The sequence below is a fragment of the Coffea arabica genome, chromosome 2e (genome assembly GCF_036785885.1).
Source record: "Coffea arabica cultivar ET-39 chromosome 2e, Coffea Arabica ET-39 HiFi, whole genome shotgun sequence".
Classification (NCBI taxonomy): Eukaryota; Viridiplantae; Streptophyta; class Magnoliopsida; order Gentianales; family Rubiaceae; genus Coffea; species Coffea arabica.
The window spans coordinates 23,006,357-23,027,318 of NC_092313.1; the positions used below are offsets into that span (position 1 = coordinate 23,006,357).

At 36.7% G+C, this 20,962-nt stretch overlaps 2 protein-coding genes and 1 long non-coding RNA gene across 4 annotated transcripts; 2 read left to right on the plus strand and 1 right to left on the minus strand.

Annotated features, from left to right (window-relative positions):
• Positions 1-8,389: 8,389 nt before the first annotated feature.
• On the minus strand, positions 8,390-10,885 carry LOC140036907 (uncharacterized). 2 transcript variants are annotated; one of them, XR_011840486.1, is made up of 3 exons: positions 10,212-10,767; positions 9,376-9,984; positions 8,390-9,274 (listed from the first exon to the last, which is right to left on the minus strand). It is a non-coding gene; the product is annotated as an uncharacterized lncRNA (long non-coding RNA). The 2 variants fall into 2 exon arrangements; XR_011840485.1 differs by having other exon boundaries at positions 8,390-9,984; positions 10,212-10,885.
• Positions 10,886-11,268: 383 nt separating this feature from the next.
• LOC113731979 (uncharacterized) lies at positions 11,269-12,761 on the plus strand. The gene is made up of 3 exons (XM_027257547.2): positions 11,269-11,771; positions 11,940-12,089; positions 12,225-12,761. The coding sequence occupies exons 1-3, from the start codon at positions 11,391-11,393 to the stop codon at positions 12,411-12,413; spliced, it is 720 nt and encodes a 239-aa protein (XP_027113348.1). The 5' UTR covers positions 11,269-11,390; the 3' UTR covers positions 12,414-12,761.
• A 1,707-nt stretch (positions 12,762-14,468) lies between these two features.
• On the plus strand, positions 14,469-20,901 carry LOC113731981 (probable mitochondrial import inner membrane translocase subunit TIM21). Its single transcript, XM_027257548.2, has 8 exons — positions 14,469-14,991; positions 17,252-17,305; positions 17,390-17,408; positions 17,968-18,131; positions 19,017-19,195; positions 19,313-19,361; positions 19,949-20,065; positions 20,286-20,901. The coding sequence occupies exons 1-8, from the start codon at positions 14,800-14,802 to the stop codon at positions 20,439-20,441; spliced, it is 930 nt and encodes a 309-aa protein (XP_027113349.1). The 5' UTR covers positions 14,469-14,799; the 3' UTR covers positions 20,442-20,901.
• The last annotated feature ends 61 nt before the right edge of the window (positions 20,902-20,962 follow it).

Here is a 20,962-nt window from a genome sequence, read left to right on the forward strand (position 1 = left end):
TTGTGTGCTTAGATACTATTTTCTTTAAAGACACCATACAGAAGTCTACAAGCATGTCTTTTCTTTCTGTTGCCTACATATTTCTTATTTTCCATTTATTCAGCTAAAGATAGAGCGCTTTCAACTTGGCTGCCTCCTTTCTTTAGCCTGTTGTCTTCTGTCTCTCTATATTATATAGTGTTATTATTATAGTGAGGAGTCTTGAGATATTCTTCGGGCCGGTATGATGTTAGGTTATTATCGACATAAAACCCCCTTGATCACCTGATCTTTCTTTGGCTTGTACTGTTCTTCAAAAAGCTGTCTTTGTAGTTGTTTCTAAGAGTATTCGTCCTCCCGCTGTTGTAAGTCTGGGTCAGGATTTTACCACTGCTTTTCATATGGAGGGATAACCCCCCCCCCCCAAAAAAAAAAATCACCGGAAGTTCTCCCTTAGAAAAAGGGTCCATAAAAGGACGACCAATTCATCAGCTCATGATGTATCATTTTTCACCATCTTGTGTTTTTTTTTTCGATTTATGCATGTATTTCTTATTTTCTTCAAAAGAAATATGTTGCGTAAGGTGGTGAACCAAGAGCCTCCGTTAATTTTGCATTGTTGGACAACGTGCTGCAGCTTTCGTCTTGGCAAGCTTATGTTCTTATATGGCACAAATCCCTGCATGTGCATCAATGTTTTCAAACCCGGGCCGGACCGGCCGGTTTGACCGGTCGAACTGGGAACCGGCCATGTGTTTGGTCTGGTTCATAGCTTGTGTTGACTTGGTTCTAGAACCGATCAAACCTGTAAATAACCATTCAAACCGTTAAACTCGGATTGAACCGTGAACCGTGGTTTTTTAATGTTTCACAATTTTGACTGAAATTAAGGACTAAACGTCTAAACCTAGTCTTCAGTCTATTCTTCACTCCAGTCTTCGCCTCTTCAGTCTTCCTGCTTGGCTGCTCTTGCCGTCGTTGCCGGGTTGCCGTCTCTATTTCCTTCTCGGCTTCTCAGTCCAAACTCCAAACTTGATCCATAGCAATAGCATGAAGGAAGCACGAAGCAAGTAAACTTGATCCCCTCGGCCCTCTGTATATATATCATCAATTTTTTTTTTAAATTTTGTTAGTATATTTCTGATCTTGCTGTACTTATTTTTCTGGGTTTTTTTTGAAATTTTCACACTACTACCCAAAAAATAAGTTGCCAGATTATCTTGCCAGGAAAATGTTGGAATTTATGGAGGAAAATAGTATTGGAATTTTTATTAGTTGGGTAGTTTTGTTCTCTGTTTCAGTTTATTAGAATAATCTCGAGACTAGCTAGTTCTTGAGGATGTTTCATGATCTCTGGAATACAATTCTTCGAGCAGAAGAACCGTAAAGTTGGATATGATCGTCATATTATGGGTTTTTGTTATGTGAAAGAAATTCTTTATGAGTTTTGATAGGGGTAAAAACAGAGAGTGCTGGAGCCTGGAGTACGAAGGTTTTGTCATTGGATGATTGCATGCATGCAAAATGTGAATAACTACATAAAGAAATAATTGGTTTTCTTGATTATGATCAGTAACAGAAAGAAAAGGGTTAATCACATTTTATCCCCTTAAAGAATACTCCATTTCTCAGTTTACCCCCTAACCTTTAATTTTGCTCACTTAACCCCCTTTAGGACTAAATTACCCTTCCATTATTTTGACTTTTCATTTACCTTGTTTTCCTTTCTTTTATTTCTTTTTCTCTTTCTTTTTTATTTAATTCTTCCTCTTTCCCACAAAAATTTTCACGTCAATGATTGAAATTAAAAAAGAGGAATTGTAGAGATCTATCTTCTCCTTAAATGATTAAAAAAATATTCAAATCACTTTCCTAAAATACAATTTTGTTAGCCTTTCAATTCTTTTAATTTTGGGTTTTCCTCTTTCCTTTCTAGTTTCTCATTTTATTCCCAAGAAAATATTTTAAGATGAAATTGTGACCTGATTAATAATCATCAATTGAAATTTGTGACACGTGGCATTATACAAAAAATCAAAATTAGTTTTTGATGTCTTTTAAACCTTCATCCAGAAATATGCAATTACAAACTCAAAACAAAAATTTTCGTTGAAATGGAATTTCTATTAGGAAGGATGAAAGAGAGAAGAAAAAGAAAAAGAAATAAAAGAAAGGAAAATAATTTTATCTTATGATATTTTCTTGAGAATAAAATGAGAAACTAGAAAGGAAAGAGGAAAACCCAAAATTAAAAGAATTGAAAGGCTAAAAAAATTGTATTTTAGGAAAGTGATTTGAATATTTTTTTAATCATTTAAGGAGAAGATAGATCTCTACAATTCCTCTTTTTTAATTTCAATCATTAAGGTGAAGATTTTTGTGGAAAAGAGAAAGAATTAAATAAAAAAGAAAGAGAAAAAGAAATAAAAGAAAAGAAAACAAGGTAAATGAAAAGTCAAAATAATGCAAGGGCAATTTTGTCCTAAAGGGGGTTAAGTGAGCAAAATTAAAGGTTAGGGGATAAACTGAGAAATGGAGTATTGTTTAAGGGGATAAAATGTGATTAACCCGAAAGAAAACGAAGAAAAGATGATTACTTATTTGTTGAACATGATCAGTATTATTGCCTGTTGATTTTTTTCAAGGTCTAGTTCCTGTACTCAGTTAGGGTTCTTAATTTTTCTTTCAACTTCGATTCTCTTTGGCTTACCCTTCGGGCGTGTTTTGTCAGTGTCCTCTTGCATGAAGGCAGTCATCACAGGATTAAACTCTTGATATTACTAGGTGGTGCGTCTCTTTTTGCTGGAAATTCTTGTGAGCTAGAAATGGATATGGATGTGTACCACTGGAATCCCTTCATCTGTATTCAATAGAGTTTATTTTTAAGAATTAGAGATTGCTTTTACTGTCTGGAGTTTAAGGTGATGTTGTTGTGTATTGTTCTTATGCAATGCAATTATTGCTCTTATTATTTAAGAGGTTGAAAACAAAGAGATTCACAAATTTGTCTAATTCTTTTGATGTAATGGTATCCGTGTGTCTACTTGTCCTAACATATATAAGCTGAGCTCTTTGTAGTTATCTAATGGTCAGTAGCCAGAAGTGAAGGTAACCCTGTCCTTGTACCAAGGGCGTCCAGGCCAACTAACCTTAGCTTTATGTATATCCAGACAACAAAGTCCCACTCCAATGTTCTCCACAAGGGCTGGTTCTTTTCACCTTGAGAAAGTGCATATGAGATTGTTCAGTTGGTTGAACTGGATCTGCAACTTGTTTGGAAAAATCAGATAAAAGAATCGGTCACCGGCCTGTGTTTTTAATTTGTCTAAGAAGATCCCCTGTTATTGTAAAAGCTGAAATTGTAATTTATTTATCATATCCAGTTGAATGTGTATATAATTAAATATGCTAATTTTTTAGATAATGAAGATGAAGCAGAAGATGTTGATTTAGATGATTTAGAAATATTTCAGCGTCGAAACTTTTTTAATGATGATGAAGATGATGATTGGCATTAAATATTCAAATTGTAATTGGTATAGAATTGTTTGAATTCTTTTATTTTTATTTTTAAGATTTGTATCAATTGGTCTGATGATATTAATATGAATTTTATACTTTTATCACTTACCTGTTATTCATATAATGGTCTTGGATGGTGATGACGATTTGTCTAGATGGCTTGTTTTTTAAGCTTTGTTGTCCCAGAATGACGAAGAAGATTATAGAAGCCTCAGAAATTGGACTTGTTTGGACCTTTTGAGTGTTTTCTAGACTCATATTGTTTTTTTGTTAATTCTAATATTTAGACAATTGGATATGTAAATTGGATAACTATGATATTGCTCTTATGTTAATTGTGGTTTAACATTTATATCTTATTTGGTATGTGTGTGTATATATATATATATATTTATTTATTTATTTATTGAATTGGAGTTGAAACGATCCGATCGGTTGAATCTCGACCCTATCATTTCATCGGTTCAATTAACAGTCCGGATTTTAAAACATTGATGTGCATTGGGCAGTTGATGCCACAGAATACCTCAACATAGGATTCAAATCATACCGAGGGATATTTGAATAGTTAAATAGTTCATGAAGATCAGCTCTGATACTCTAAGAACAAAATTGAGCTTTAGAGAGTTGTTTGAAATGGCTACATATCTTCCTTGAAATGGCTACATATTTTCCTGCATGTACAAATCTTCCTGACATGTTTACGCCATGACTTGCTTATGGCGACGGTCCATCTGGCTAAGGCTAATCAACCAAACTTTAAGGACATGATTCTCATTTTTTTATGTGTGAAATACCTCCTCAATTTCCTTTTGCATCTCGAGGAAATTTCATTGTCTTATTTTCTGAGGGTATGTTACTTCCATGTGGAACATGAGATCTGAGAACTCTCGCTTAAATCAATGAAATCGTGTAGCTATCGGAGCTTCACTGAGAAACTTTTTACCCTACTGAGTACTTATGTGGTGCATATCACATATTTTCTACTAAGCTACTTTCTTCTGCTTTGTGGTACGTGTTTTTCCATTCACTTTACCTATGTGTAAATTCAAACGCCGGTTGGCTAATATGTTCGCTCATACAAGAATTGTCTTCTCGTCAGAAATGACTAATAAAACACACAACAACCTCTAATTTTCGACTCTTGAACTTGCCAAACGAGATTTTGGTGCTTAGACTCTCTTAGATCCGTGATCTGTCAAATTCACATAGTATGTACCAAACTAGGATGTGGTGCTGGGAGTCGTTAGTTTCATGGTCTATTATCGCAAATTTCGTTCGACGTTCCGTTTCAACTTTTCTGCAGTCGCAAGCAAATGTTTTTGACGAGTCATTCGATCCGAGTCTCTTCAAAATCCACTTGTCAAGAACTCATTCAAATCCGATTAAAAATTGTTTCTGATTTAGTTGCAGTCTTCTAGTCCTGATTAGAGGGGCAAGGCAGGAGAGGGAAGGAGGGTGGTACAAGTTTGGATTAGGTTGAAAGTGAACTATACATTAAATCTGATCGAGAAATGAACCTATAAATAAATACTGTAATATGATTAAATTTCTATCTATCATCTTTTCATAATTATATCCATCAAAGAAATTATTGGTGTTACGGAAAATAGACTAACCTATTAAATACCAAAAATGTGAGGAATCATAAACAAGCAAAATGAGAAAATCACCTCACTAACTCATGTATTTTTCTCCCCTTCAAATTTGTGAATATCGTGTAACGGGGTCCCTTGGTTTAGTAATAGTTAGTGCTCTACTACTGTTATATTGTATTTAGCTAGCTTATTTTCGCTATAATCAAAATTTCAAGAATAAAAGTAACTAGTAATATTTTTAAACCAATATACACTACGGTATAATGAAGGCTTCACAAGTGGATCGAGCTTTCGAGTCGGGCCGATCTCAGGCTTTGAGGCGTAAAGCCCAGCCTATAATGTCCGATTGTACTGTCATAGCCAAAAGGCTAAAACCCCAATTGGGTTTTTATACGAGAAATTTGTCAAATTAGTCCCTAACATTTTTATAAAAAAAAACTTTTTTAGTCCATAATATTTAAAATCAGCCAGAAGCATCCTGAACATATAAATTATAATCCATTTCACCCAAGTTCATAGAATTTCTGCACAGAATTACCACATCTATAGGCATAAACAGACTTAATTTCCTCTAAAACAAAAAAGCTCCTACTTTTACACACTCCAGCGTAGTGGGCTGAAAGAAAAAAAATCGAAATTTTAATCAAAAGTTGGACAATTTGTGCGCAACATCAGAAAGATAGAAGACAACGAGCATGCTCAAAAGACCCAACTTTTCAATTTTCCAGATATACGCACAGATTCCTCTTATAGCACTCACAAACACAAGAGAAGGCCCTGATACCAAAAGCCCATAATGGGATTTAATCAATGCATACGTAAAAGTGATCTACAGAAGAGAGAAAGAAAGAACGAAACACCCACGCTAGCACACCCAAAAACACACAGTGAGAGAAAATGCATGAAAAGAAGAGAACAAATGCTGAGGAAGGAAGGCAATGAAAGTGTGAAATGGAGTTGAAAATGCATTACTTCTTTAAGTTGGGTCGAAGTTTATTAACCCAACGGAGGCGACAGGACTTGCCAGTACGCTGCAAAAGGCCTTTGGATCGAATGGAGCTCCAGTCTCTGGGGCCATATTTCTTGACATGGTTTATCAGAACCTCATCTTCTTCTGCTTTCCAGGGGCCTTTCTTTATCTCACCCATTTCATCACACGTTAATCTTTCTCTTCTCCCAGCCATTCACTCCACTTCTCACACTATCTGTTTATATACGACCTACCATAATACTAGCAGAAAAAGGTAAAAGTCAATCTTCTGATGTTTCGCTAGATTCTTGTCTCTCAGGAATTGTTTTCTTCTGTATCTTTTATCCCCGTTTCCTTCTGAGTGGGTGTGTTTTGTTTTGCTCTATTTTGTGGTGCGGTGACGGTTAAGGCGGTTACTGCCACCATTCACCCACTACGCAGCCCCACTTACTCCTTTTTTTAAAAAATATTTTAATTTATTTTTATTTTTCCTTTTGCCTTTTATGTAGTTCAAAAGTCAAATCTGTCAAGTTACAACAACGTCCTCTCCTTTTTTCTGTGGTTTTAACAAAAAATAAAGGAGGCAATTTAGGGCTTCTTGTTCTCATTTATAATTTTTATAACCTCCAAGAAGCAACCAAAAAAACGTCTCTCAATTGTCTTTTTTGGATTATCGAAAGAAAGAGAAAAACATTTTATTACTTCACTAACTTTAAAACATCTAAAGCACAAATGAAAGTTTTTTTTTATGTGAAAGTATTATTTGGTAAATATTCGAACCGCTGGGCTTTTACACTTGATATACTCACTGTTGCATAATTTCACTTTGCGTCTTTTAACTATACCTAACCTCTTGCCTTGTTCTTAAACCTTAAAATTGGACACTTTAGTCCTAAACTCTAAAATTTATTCTACTTTAATCTCCAAAATGTACAGCTGATCCCATTTTAGTCCTTAAGATATAAAATTATTTTCATTTTGGTCCTTAAAGTATACCCGCTTAAATCTAGAATCTATTATACTTTCTCAAAGGTATTACCTTTTTTTTGTCAAAATCTCAAAACATCGCTCAAGTAGGACAAAGCTTACAGTTTAAGGATTAAAGTATCACATTTTGAAATTTAAAGATCAAAGTAGGAATTTGTATTTGACAATAAGAAAATGATTTGATGCTTAATTTTGAAAACCTCTGTGACAACAACACATTGTATCAAAAGTCAAAACCTACTTTTGCAATCACGAGTTAATTTTTGTTTTAGTTAATATGAAAATTGTGTTAGTAGGCAACTTGAATCAACCCGTATAAGCTATTTATGGTCCTGAGAGTGTATCTTGATCTGTAGTGATGGCCAGAATCGAATCTATCTAAACTCTGCTTCTACTCAAAAAAAAAAAAAAAAAAAGTTGCTCCGTAATAGAGAATTAAAGATGCATCCTTATTTAAATTCCACCCTCTTCTTCTACTCAAGATGTACATGTCTTGAGTTCAAATCTGCTTCTCCTCCTCATTTTTTAAATCTCGGCCCTCCTTAAATAGAATAAATTGAAAAAAAAAATTCCAAGACTACTACTAGCTACTCAAAAGTCCAATACTCAATGCAATACTCAAAAGTCCAAACTAATAAGTGGGTCGAGTCCAATAAATAATGGAGAGGTTAAAGTTCCATTACCACATGTTTCAGGCCCAAATCCAAACCAAGCAAACAGCCCTCATCTGTACACTAGGCCGGGTACGAGAGCGCCAAACGGACGGCCCTCAAATTAATCTCCAGTCGGTCTAATCACTCCTCCATATACTAGCATGGTTCTGGCCGTGCTGACCAACTAATATCATATTTATCACAACTATATATGACCAACTCAATCATACTTGGGCAATCGAGACCATATATCTATATGATATGACCAGCTGACAAATGAAGAGGTAAATAATGAATATGCAAATCACAACCATAGATTACTTAAACTCAATCATTCATGTCTTAGCAGAATACACACTTCAGTTCAAGCCACAGTTACATATTAGGAGGTTTAAATAAGCTTCATTGCCTATTGAATTACAACATTGATGGTTAAACTACTAATAGATATATTAGGATCCATTACTTTTTAAGTCAAGAGACATTGTCTAAGGAATGAAGACAGCCATCAAGGCAATGAACAAAAGATATAACAAAAGTACGGAATTAGACCATATCAGTCTTCCTTTGCTTTAGCTTTCTTTGCTCTCTGTAATTTAGTACCTACTTGTGTCGAAACCTTCAGCATGTTATGATTCAGGTTTCCACTTCTTCTATATTAAACCAGGGAATAAGAAAGATTAAGCCAAAAGCGTAATTGAATAGAATGTAAAGATGAATAGAATGCACAATACAGGAGCCATATATGGGTTAGAATGAAGCAAGAAAATTACTCCTTAAAATGCATTGGTTGTACCAGAATATCTACAAATCAATACTGATAAATTAGTGGTATAAACTTTTTCAGCACCAGTAGCTAATGCAGCGGCACTGGATGAATGTAAGATCTGGAGACATTTTTGAAATGTTCTTCTCTCTATGCTGATGACCTGTGCTTGCTGCCTAGTTTTATAATGGTCTACGAGCCAATACTTTCAAAGTGGCCCTTGCCTAGAGAAAAAGGAGATAGATCTTATGAATACTCCAACATACCAGATGCATATCCAGCTTGCAATGGAGACTTGGACAATGCTACGTCCCTCAGTTCTTGACATTTGCTTGGGTTATGCTTTGCTGACACAATGCAATGATATACAGATTGCGTGGAACTGGGGAATATGATAAGTTTTTTGGTGAAGGGGTGTATAACTGTGCTGGATGTGGAACGCCACTTTATAAATCTACAACAAAGTTCGACTCCGGCTGTGGTTGGCCTGCTATCTAAGAAGACTGGTGGGTCCCGAGTGCTTTAAAAGTAGAAAGTCTTTTTAAGAAAATGTCAGGGTGTTAGATTGATGATGTCTTTCTTGCTCCCTCCTGTTTTTGTAATTAACCGAGACAGAAGGCCTTGAAATGATCGCATCAGTTCTTGAACCTGCTCTTAGCCTTGGAATCCCAATGCTCCTCCTGTCCAAGCCCCCGCATTGCTATCTGGTTGGCTTCTCTTCTTATCATTTAACTTATTATCTCCGGATCCTTCTTTCGACCCTCCTCCTCCTTCCCTCTAAATTTGAATGCTACTACTGCTGCTTAACAACAATAATTTGTGTAAGCCGTAGCCAATTATTAATAACGTTATGTCAAGGAAATAACCCCAAGGGAAGACTGAAGAGGGGAGCTATCGTACCGAGTGCTACTGCCACCGCCAATCTCTCTACCTCTCTGTACATTCACACATGGCAAAAGCCTTTTCCTTGGTCAACGACAGTGGCCGTCGGGGGAATTCAAGCCTCAACAATTGCAGCGACGACAGACCATTGCCTATCTCCTCAAACAAGGACTTCAACGTGCCGCTGCATTCTTCTCTCAATCTCCACAGCGGAAAGATGGCGAGAAAGAGGGCAGCTTCTGATATAGAAATCCAGCCGGTCCAACGCTTTCTCCGTCGAACTGCCTCCCCAACGACTACCGCGGACATAATACCTTTGGATGAATTTGGGGTGTGCTCTATCAATATTGTAGACACTAATACAGGTGTTATCAACAATCCTAACCAGCACCAGCTCCCTGACGACGTTCCCACCTACTCCACTACTATAGTGCTACCTTCTTGCACGGATTTGAGTGTGACGTCGTCGTCGGCAGGTGGGACTGGGTCCGAGTCTGCCTTTTCCACTTCAAGCTCAAGTAACATGATGGATTCCTTATCGCCTGCTCCTCTTCCTCACAATAAAAATTACCAATAAAAATCAAGGACAGTTTGCCAAACACAGAAATCATATAGCACACCTGTCGGCTGAATGTTGGCAAAAGTCGGGCAACATTTGAAATCAATAAAAATAGAGAAAAAAAAAGTAAACATAAGTTAATCGATAAATTACCATCATAATCATTCTTTTATGCATAATATCAAACACATGACAGTGTCTAATTAACGGAAGCCAATAATAAATAGGAGGGAAGAACATTCAAACTAAAAAAAATTGCAACTAAAAAATAGGAAGAGAGAAAATGGAAACATACCTAGATTTTGTTTGCTCCTCTTCTGAATACCGGCAAAAGTGGGAAACAAAGGTATATATAAGGCTGGAAATAGTAAGTTCTGAAAGCTGTACCATGGATGATAACTCGGTACAGCAGCCATACCTAAAATTAGCTGTTTTTTGGGGGAAAAGAAGAATTCTCGTGGATGAGGAGGATTTTTTGGGAGCGAATCGAAAGGAAGTACAATTAGTTGCCGGAGCAATTGGCAGAAAACTGAAGATTTTGCAGGCTCGCAGATTTTGGGGAAAAGAAATTTCAGTGACCTAATTTTTGGGGTAAAACAAAAATTCACGTGCGTGTGGAGGAATTTGTGGGTTGCAATCAAAAAAAAGGACAATTAGTTGTTGAACAATTGGTTGAAAATTGAAGATTTTGCAGGCTCATATAGCTGCCTACTAATCGACGGAAAGGAAGAGGCTACGCGACGCAAAGAAAGAGTAAGGAAACTCTGCTTCAATGAAGAAGAACTTCACTGGCTAATAAGACCAATTAAGGTGGTGTTGACTAACCTACATTATCAGCATCAGTCATACTAACGGCCATGACACAGGAACATTAGTTCTAACGGCTATGACTCCGTTAATTTATATTATAATTAGGAATATTTAATTTAATTTAATAACTATAATATAATTCAAAACACCCCATGTGATAAAAAGGACACACAAATAGTCTACAACTATTTGCATTTGAGCAGGAAAATATAAAAGGAATAATTTCAAATGGACAAAAATAACCCTAAATAGTTAGCAACTATTTAAAGAGCTCCTTTTCATAAAAGGATTCAATTGACCTTTCTCACCAATTAAAAACCAAACAAAAGAATCAAATGAAAATAATTAAACTATTTTTACCAATTAGCCCCTAAATAGTGAGGAACTATTAAGCCTTTGAACTTGAATACCAAGGCTCAAATAGACATTTCACTCTCTTTAATGTCCAAAATAAAAAAATGAAATTTGTTTCCTCATACCTTGACACTTGGCATCAATGGAGAACTTGAGTTGTTCTCTTATCTAGTTGGTAGATATAACTGCTCATTGACGTGGTACCCTTCGCATACGGTATACCCCCACCGAGGCGAATTTATCAGAACTGATCAAATCCAACCGTAGGCCGTAGTTAACAGAAGTTAGGGTTTTCTGTTTCTGTGGCAAGATGACGAGGCGCAGCCGTGTTGGTGGGAAATGTGAGAAACAACCGATGGGTAAGAGAAGCGGCGGCAATCGTGTTCGCGGCAAACGTCAGAAATTGAAGCCGGAAGCGGAGCGCAAAGTTGGAGGTGAGAGCAGCGGTGGAGGATCATCGTGGGGAAAAAACAAACGCGTTTTTCCACCACCACCAGCTGAAAAAACATCGCTTCCTCCGAGGCTGGGTCTCAAGGAGTCAGGAACTTATGAGGAATTTATCAGGAATGCCCTAGCAAGAACTCGCGCTCGCCGTTGTAATCCTTATATTGGTTTCGAGCCATTCGGCAACGAAAAGATGGCCGACGAGAGTACCATTGAACGGTACCTCGAACAGGTCGAGGAGAGCGATGTTAGTATTCTCTCCCATTCTCTGTCCTTCCTTCCTTTCCTTCCTTCTCCGGTGGTATTTAACGATATCACCTACTGTTCTTTTTCTTTTTTTAATCTTTCTTTAAGCATCAGCATATATACCGGCGGGAATGATAATTGTGAATGTTGGATTGATTTACTTTTGCAGGGTTTTGACATAGATGTTTTTCCGGGTGGTCGTGAGACTATCTATGCCCCCATTAGAAATTTTAAGAATGATCCTCAACTTTACAAAGATCTCGTTGAAATGGCTATCATGGCACTTGAAGAGTTCAATGATAAGAACAAAGATACCAAGGTTTACTGAATTCTTTCCCGCATTCCCCCATCCTTATATTTGCGTTTGTGTCCGTTTTTATACTGTTGCTCCTCCTTGTGATCTACTTGTTGGGTCATTAATTTTCAGATTAATTATGGAGTTGTTGTTTTTTAGGGTGTACCATTTGGGTTTAAAGATATTGAGAAGGTAATTTCATACATGTGTGCTGGTGAGGTCTTTCACATTACCTTCCAAGCTGAAGAGGCTGAAACTGCTGAGGTCAAGACCTTTCAAGCTAAGGTTTATGAACCTATCCAGGAGGACCAAAGAGAGGTTATGCTCGTCAGACTGAAAAAATACTAGATTAATGATAGTGTTGGATGATACAAGCACAGACTGCTCTGTCCCTCCTTGTGTTAATGCATTTACATATGGAGTTTCTGTCTAATATGTCGTCGTCTTAGTATGTTTAATGTTTATGTCTTTTCTGTAGTACGACGACTTATTCAGTCTAGTACCTAAGACTTCAGATAACTGGCTGCCGTTGCCCTTTGAGATGAAGTCTCTTTAACTTTGTGACCGAGAGTGTCATATGTGGAGCCATTGTGGGTGCTCGTCTTGACAGTTTAATTACGGTCTCCAGTTACTGTTTAACTAGGTGAGAAGTTTCTTAGATCTTTCAATGCTATTATTTTCGTGCTTCATATGCAATTACAGGTTTGAAGTCGTGAAATCTGTTATTTTCCAGTTCACAGTAGATTCTATTTTGATAGGAAGGCATGCACGACTACATTGAAGACAATGTACACTACCTTTGTGTTCGTAAATTTCATGCGTCCTGTAAAATTTATCAAGGAGGTCCTTGAACAATTGGAAAAAGATACAGTGGAACATTATTCTTTAATATTTAACTTAGATGCATAGATTCAGCCATTTATTGAACTATTCACTGGAGGATCTTGCATGCTTCTCCACAGCATTAGTTTGGCATGGCTGTGTCTTTTCAGATTTTCAGACATGTACCTTCTTTACATGTGCTTTGAAGGCTCTAGAGGTTTGACTTGTGTTGTCCTTTAGTTTCATTTAAATGTCGGTGTATCGGTGAGTTTCACTAGCCATAGCATATTTAGGACTAAAGATGCATGCTGAGTTTGTTTAGCTTGAAGGTTTTTGTTCTCTTAAACAACAATTGACTTGATTGCGCTTCATGATTAAATTTTGAGCCGAGCTGAGTATCTGAATGCCGAGGTCGACCCGTGAATAACTCGAGCCAATCTGATCTAGTTGATTTTGGTCAAATCTGATCGAGTTTGTTGTATATGGTACTTCTGCCACCGCCAAAATCAACCGCACAATAATCAGTTGGAGGCCGAAGCCGGTTGCACAATGGTACTTCTGCTATGGGTTACAACCATCAACAAATCTACTACTCAACATGATATAATCACCTCCGGCTCTGGTGGGTCGGAAAGGCAATTGTTTTTCTATTTGTAAATTCGAACTCTGGTTGGCTAATGTGTTCGCTCATACAAGAATTGCCTTCTCGTCAGAAATGACTAATAAAACAGACTCTCAACCTCTAATTTTCAATTCTCGAACTTGCCAAACAAGAGGATTATGGTGCTTAGACTCTCTTAGTTATGTGATCTGTCAAATTCACATGGTACGTACCAAACTAAGATGTGGTGCTGGGACTCGTTAGTTTCATGGTCTCTATCAGTGCAAATTTCGTCTGACGTTCGGTTTCGACTTTTGCTTTGTCGCCAGCAAAATGTTTTTGACGGGTCATTCGATTCGAGTCTCTTCAAAATCCACTTGTCAAAAACTCATTCATATCCGATTAAAAATTGTTTCTGATTTAGTTGCAGTCTTCCAGTCCTGATTAGAGGGGGAAGCCAGGAGAGGGAAGGAGGCTGGTACAAGTTTGGATTAGATTGGAAGTGAACTAAACATTAAATCTGATCGAGAAATGAACCTATAAATAAATAAATACTGTAAGATGATTAAATTTCTATCAATCGTCTTTGCATAATTATATCTATAAAAGAAATTATTGGTGGGGCGAAAAATAGGCCAACCTATTATTAAACACCAAAAATGCGAGGAATCATTAACAAGCAAAATGAGAAAATCACCACACTAACTCATATGTACTTTTCTCCCCTTCAAAATTTGTGTGTATCGTGTAACCGGGTCCCTTGGTTTAGTAATAGTTAGCGCTGTACTATTTGTTATATTGTATTTAGCTAATTTTCACTATAATCAAAATTTTAAGAATAAAAGTAACTAATATTTTTAACCCATATATACTACGGTATAATGAAGGCTTCACAAGTGGATCGAGCTTTCGAGTCGGGCCGATCTCAGGCTTTGAGGAGTAAAGCCCAGCCTATAACATCCGATTGTATTGTCACAGCTGAAGGGCTAAAACCCCGATTGGGTTTTCATTATGCTTGTCAATTTTTCAACATTGCCTCTCATCTTTTCCCCTCTAAAATCTCGCTATAGATAACTTGAACCCCAATTGGTTTTTCCCTCCTCCCCACCCCCGTTTTTTTGTTCTATTTCATCACCATCAGTTGAATCGATCATAGTATAGTGCTACTTATTATAGGGTCTTCACTTTTATGCAAATTTTTCTTGATGGGTTTTCCATTCTGCACAGCTTAAAAGCTCAAGATTTTCTGTTCTTTTCCTTTCTCTTCTCGCTGACATAAATCCGACTAGTCAAGCTTACCTGTTTCTGAAGATGCAGCATCTAAGGAGAACTGGGTTTTTATTACTGAAGAATAATAGGCTATCAACCGCTCTGAAATCCTGCAATGGCTTGGGCGATTCTTTTCTTGATTATATGCCTACAAAATATGCATCAAATATGGGTTTTGCTCCCTTTTCATCTACGTCCATTGGGGAGCCTGGAGCCAGCAGCTTTGTTAGAAGGGTATGTCAAAAGTATCATTTTTTTTAATGATCGCAGTGCTTAAACTCAATGTGGTGCTTATGTGTAGTTTTCTTAACGTGGTCTGGAGCAATTGTGAATATTTTTTCCCAATTTATTATAGGTATTATATTTGTTGAAATGGGTGAATTTTCGTTTTTCTTTTTCTGCTATTGAAATATATGAACTTTTGTTTTGTGTATGTAAATGTGTGTCTCTGCATGCGTGAGTGGAACTTGCGAAGGTGCAATTTTTGTATATTGGAATGTGATGTGAATAGACTAAATGTAGGGGAATTGAGAAAGTAGGCTACTTTCTTACTTTATGTTGTTTTGCCGCTGCTTATTACTTGTAGAACTTTAAGCTAAGCGCGATTCGTTTGTAAGAGAGTTTATTAATAAAATGGTAAAGGTTTAAATTCCCTTGCCCTTATAGGATGGGAACAGGCATCTCAAGTAAATAAAGTTACTAGCACATGACTCTCACTGCAGTAGACCTCACTGTGCCTATAATGCAACGCTAGTTTAGATTCACAAGCTTTTGTTTTGTTCGTTAGGTCAGAGGTCAGAAAACAGTCTGAATGAAATGGACATTGGATGGTCGACAATATGATGATACCTCTATGTCTCATTACCTTTAACTTGTGTTGCATTTGCACTGGAGTTCTGGTCTATCAGCTGTGATTAAGCTGAGGGAGTCATCTGTTCTGCCTTTTGGAATATTTATTCCATGATGTTGATGCATCTCTTCTTCACAGTGGACATGCCTTTAAAGCTGATCAATTGTCTAAAGAATAATTTGACTATTTTGTAAATTACTTTCCATGCATTCCTATGACTTACATGTCTAAAACTTCCACTTCGATAATCATACAATTCATTTTCCTCTTTGTTGAAAGCTAATATTACCTCATGTTTAATGGGGATTAAGGCTTTTCATACTAAAAGTTTCCAATAATTTTGTTCAATCTTGTGCTGTATTTCTTCACTTCTGCTGGGTGCACTTGTTTATTGCAAAACTTTGCATCTAGAGTTAGGAACAAGATAAGAAGATATTTTAATACTGATATAAGGTTCCAATCGGTGTAATTAACCAAAGGAATTTACATCGGTTAGGATTTATATAATTTATCTGCAAAGTACCTCTAATCAGTTTGGCTGTGTGGGATTTTGGTCTCTTTGTGGAAACTTATACTAAAGAAGGGGATGACGAGTTTCTTTATTCAATGCAGATTATGTTCTATAAAACTTGATAAAGAAATGTTAGCAAGACATTAGGGAGTTCTTTTGTCGTTTAGTTTGCAAACTGTCTCTACCAATCTTTTGCAGCCAAAATCTTGCTCAACAGGCTTTCTTTATGGGGTAAATTTCTTTTACTTTGACACTTCTAGGAATGGTGAACGAAGTTAAAACTGACTCAACTACATTGAACAAGGAGCATGACCATTGGCCAAACTAAATTGGAAAATGAACATGACATTATACTATACTTGGCTTAAGGTGTATTTTTGGCCTTCTTGTTTTAATTTAGCCCATTTTCAGCCATAGATAACCAGGAAGACTGTTAGGTAGCTTTATATGATAAATTACTGCACTGAATTAAATTTTGTTAGAAATGACACGTTAGTTAGAGATATACATACATACATACAGACACACACGTTAGTTAGAGAGATACATACATACATACATACATGCATGCATGCATACATACATATATGTGTGTGTGTGTGTGTGTGAGAGAGAGAGAGAGAGAGCATAAATTGTATACCAGCTGCAAAATGTGATTACCTGTTTTAGCAATGATCTTTCTTTCTGATGTTACTTACAAAGGGAGGGAGAGGTGAAAGCATAATTTGTACCCACACTCTGTTTCAAGGATGATGTTTCTTCTTGATATTACGTGCAAATTTATCTAGTAGTTGAGGTGCGAATTGTACTCCAGCTACAGATGGTGATTGTTTGTTTCAATAATATTGTTTCTTTCTGATGATACTGATATACTTAACTGGTTGTTGATATGTAAAATACTTTTACACTTGCTGGTACTACTGTTAACTTATCTTCTTCCCCTTTTGTCTAGTATGCTAGGGGGCAAACTCCGTCACCATAATTGATAATTGTGCTTGTTTAACTTACCAAAACAAGAATGACTTTTATACTTCTTAAGTCCTTGTCCTGCATGTGAAATTTTTCAGGTAATTCTCTTGCATTGTTTACATTCTGAAACTTGACTCATAATTTTTAACCATGATTACTTGCAGGAAATGATGAATAATGGTGCAAAATATGTCAGAGATGGAAGCTATGCACCTAGGGTATGCAGATGATTGTTATTTTCTTTATAGTCATGGAGTTAATACAAGTGCTTTCTGATAATTTTTCTTTTCATTGTTCTTCAGGTCAAACATGAAGCCGGGGGTTAGTATTATTTTTCTTGATTATTCTATTCTTTGGCTACTATGGAGTCCTTGTGTAAGAGCTGCAAACACATGAATCATTTCTAATCTATGTCCAATGATGTGACCTTCTTGGAATTTTGCAAAAATTCAGATTTTCTACCCGCTTTCAAGCATTCGTTCCATGGATGGGACCAATTTTCTCAATTCATCATCCGGAGATGCATAAATAGCAGACAGAAGCCATTCCTTCCCCGAATCACTGTTTAGCTTAATGCTTCCTCATTCTTGGATGGTGTCTTTTGAATGTTGAGAGTATTTTTTGGAGTATATAATTTGTCGAAGTTTTCTTGACCAGACTTTTTAATTCTTGCAGGTTGGCTATATATAGAGTAGCTTAAAGGTTACTTTAGATCTGAAAGTTAAAATTTCCATCAATCAATTGTTTTTCTCTGTGTTTGTGTTCATGTTTGTATCTGCAAGTATCTGAGCGTGTCTGTGCGAGATGGAGGACACATTTTTCTGTTCTGTCTTTCATTTTCCCCCCTTAAAATCTTTCTTTATTGTGAATATGTGTGTAGGACTTCCTCTGTTACTCAAAAAGCAGTGGACTAGGAGGAACTTCATTACTTCCCAGTCGTCATTTCAACCAGCCATGATGAGTCAAATAAATTCCAACATATCTTCCTCAGCTAGATCCTTTTCATCAAAGGCATCTGATTCAAAGGGTCAAAATGAATCAGAGGTTTCTCTCTAAATTCAAATATAATGATTGATTATGCGGTGTGGATCAACTTTGTTCTGTGGTTGTTATGCAATTTATTTATGTTTAAGTACCATCTAGATTGCTACTGTGCTTTGCACATAATGTTGCCAGTGGTTCCTTTACATTTCATATGCTTAATTGCATGTGTTAATTTTTAGTATTGGTTAATTATCAGAATTATTTGTAAAATAGGAAACAGAGTATGGAGGGTTGTCTTTTGAGGAGAAACATCAGTGACTGGAGAATATGAGATGTGAAGAACAACTAAGGGGTAGATGATAAAGAGTTAATTCTTACCTCTCCTGAAGCCTCCTTAGCTGACTGGTTAATTTTAGGTATGTCTAAAGTAAAACAAACACTGGGGAAAGATGAAAAGTACGAGCACATAAGCTGGCCCATTATATACATCGTGAACCACGTCATTCACTTGTCTGTGATATGTCTACAGTTTAAACCAGATTTTAGTTTAATGTTATGAATTCTTGTCATACATATTGCAGTCTAAATCCTGTGGTAAAGTTTCCTAGACAGTTTTTTAGCTGGTCATTGGTGATGTATTGCTGTCTAAGTAGCAAGGAGTCATTATTAGGAATTGCTTTAGGGAGATATACTTTGCTATGTGCTTGACTTTATTGCATCTTTTCTTATCTTGAAATACGCTACATCAACTCATACACTGCTTTACAGTTTTGCAAGCTTCATGCAAATAGTTGATGGAGTTGTAAGCATCTCGTTATTTTTTGTAGACTAAAAAAAAAATGCCAGCCATTTTCTTATGATTTGCTTCATTTCCTTTTGCTGGTATCTCTGAATCCTGTTGTTGTAACCACAAGGAACTATGTCCTTCGGTCCTCCTTTTAACAGACTCGCAAAGATATATCTACTGTTGAAGATCCATTTGATGCTCCAACATATAACATCCCTGAGAAGCCAGTGACATTTGTAGAAGGGGCTTCCTACACTGTATTCATTCTTGCAGGACTTGGAGTTGCTATTGCTGCGGCTTATGCAGTTCTTACTGAGCTTGTATTTGAACCAAAGGAGTAAGATTCTGACTTACCTCTATGTTGTTTATATGTTCGGTTTCAGTATCTGATTTGATTTTTTTCCCCATTATCTTTCAAGATTACTTTAAATGAGATGAATTTTGTGTCTTACAGGTATAAAATTTTTGGGAAGGCTCTGGAAAGGGTTCAAAATGATAGCCAAGTATGTCTTACCTGAAATTTTTTTAAGTGTTTCCAGTGGCATTGCAGGATCACCTCTACCATGAAAGTTAGAATTGAACAGTTCGACATAGTCAAGACTGTTATTGTGGGAGTTATTTTAGGTTGCATTAGTGTGGTTAACCTGAGAATTCTAATCTTTTTTTATCCGAGGCAAAAAATTTAGGACTGCATATGGTTATTAAGCATACTTGAATGGTGGTTTTGTGTTTTCCTAGATCTTTTATTCATGATGGTGTAGCAAGAACATGGAATAGATACGAGAATAATGATGATAATGTAAATGGACGGTTGTTTCGTACTTAAAGGTGAGGCTTAACCATTTTTCTGACTAAAGTCCAAGTTTTGGAAGTGGAGTAACAGGCTAGCTTTGGAAGTTAGGACAGGACACGGTTTATCTTTTTGAGAGATTTGATTGCTGCTTCCGTGTTTCTTTTAGTTGTTTTGGATTCTCTTATTTCTTCGTAAACTATAGCACGAATCAAGTTGATTTTGTGTGATTTTTCTCATTGATTATATCCTTCCTACTGCATCTTCTGGTTTAAGTGGCTTTAATTTGCTTTGCACCAGGTAAGGGTGAGAATTGGATCCCCCATAACTGGTTATGGTTCAGAAAGTAGGAATCGAGCTGCTCGCCAGCGCATTCCAAACAGGATATGGACCAAAGATGGTGTTGAGCATGTTGCGGTAAGGGTTCAGGAATAGTCCCTTGATTTCGGCATTTATGACTTATATATTATATTCTGTTTATCTTCTTACTCTACACTACAAACTTGCTTTTCATTAAGAAAAACAAGATATAGGCTTTGGTTACTGCATCTTCTGCTGAAAACTTGAAATTACAGCCATCTAATACTATAAGGATATCAGATTTGTGTTTTTTAAGTACGTGCTCAATTAAATGTAGGTTGATTTTTACATTCGCGGCCCCCATGGAGCTGGCAAAGTTTATGCAGAGATGTTCAAAGATGAGGACAAGCAATGGAAGTTTGTTTCTTTGGTGGTTGAGCTTACATCACCATCTCGGCAAATGCTTTTGCTGGAGTCATACATCCCAGCCTGAAAGGAGTTACATACATTGTTCGATCGGAAATTTGCTGCACCCGTGGATGTCAACCAGATTTCTATTACGTTGGATTTCTCCTGTTTCTTTTCATTCACCACCGAGTGACGGTATTGGAATGGGCTTTTTGATGTCCGAGGCAATTGGAATATATGGTAGCAACTTTACAATGTAGCACGGAATATTTAGCTGATCTGAAGGTAGTCTACACACTTTAGGGTTTGGATATCTGCCTTATTTTTTTTGTCCTCGTTGGCAAATTTTTTTGCCACCTCTTGAAGTTGGGCAGGGTAATTTATGGTGGTTGGCTGTTGTTGGGATTTAGGTTTATGTGAACTGGCAGACGTTGATTAAATGGGGTTTTCAACCCCCTCTCGTTTCATTTTTGTTAGAAGCTGTAGGATGGATTGATAATTCAATGTGGCATCTTTCTAATTCAACATAAGTTTCTTCCTCGTGATTTAACCCTTCTTATACAAGCTTGGCTTGCGCCATAGGCGTTTTCCTTCAGTTTCTAGCAA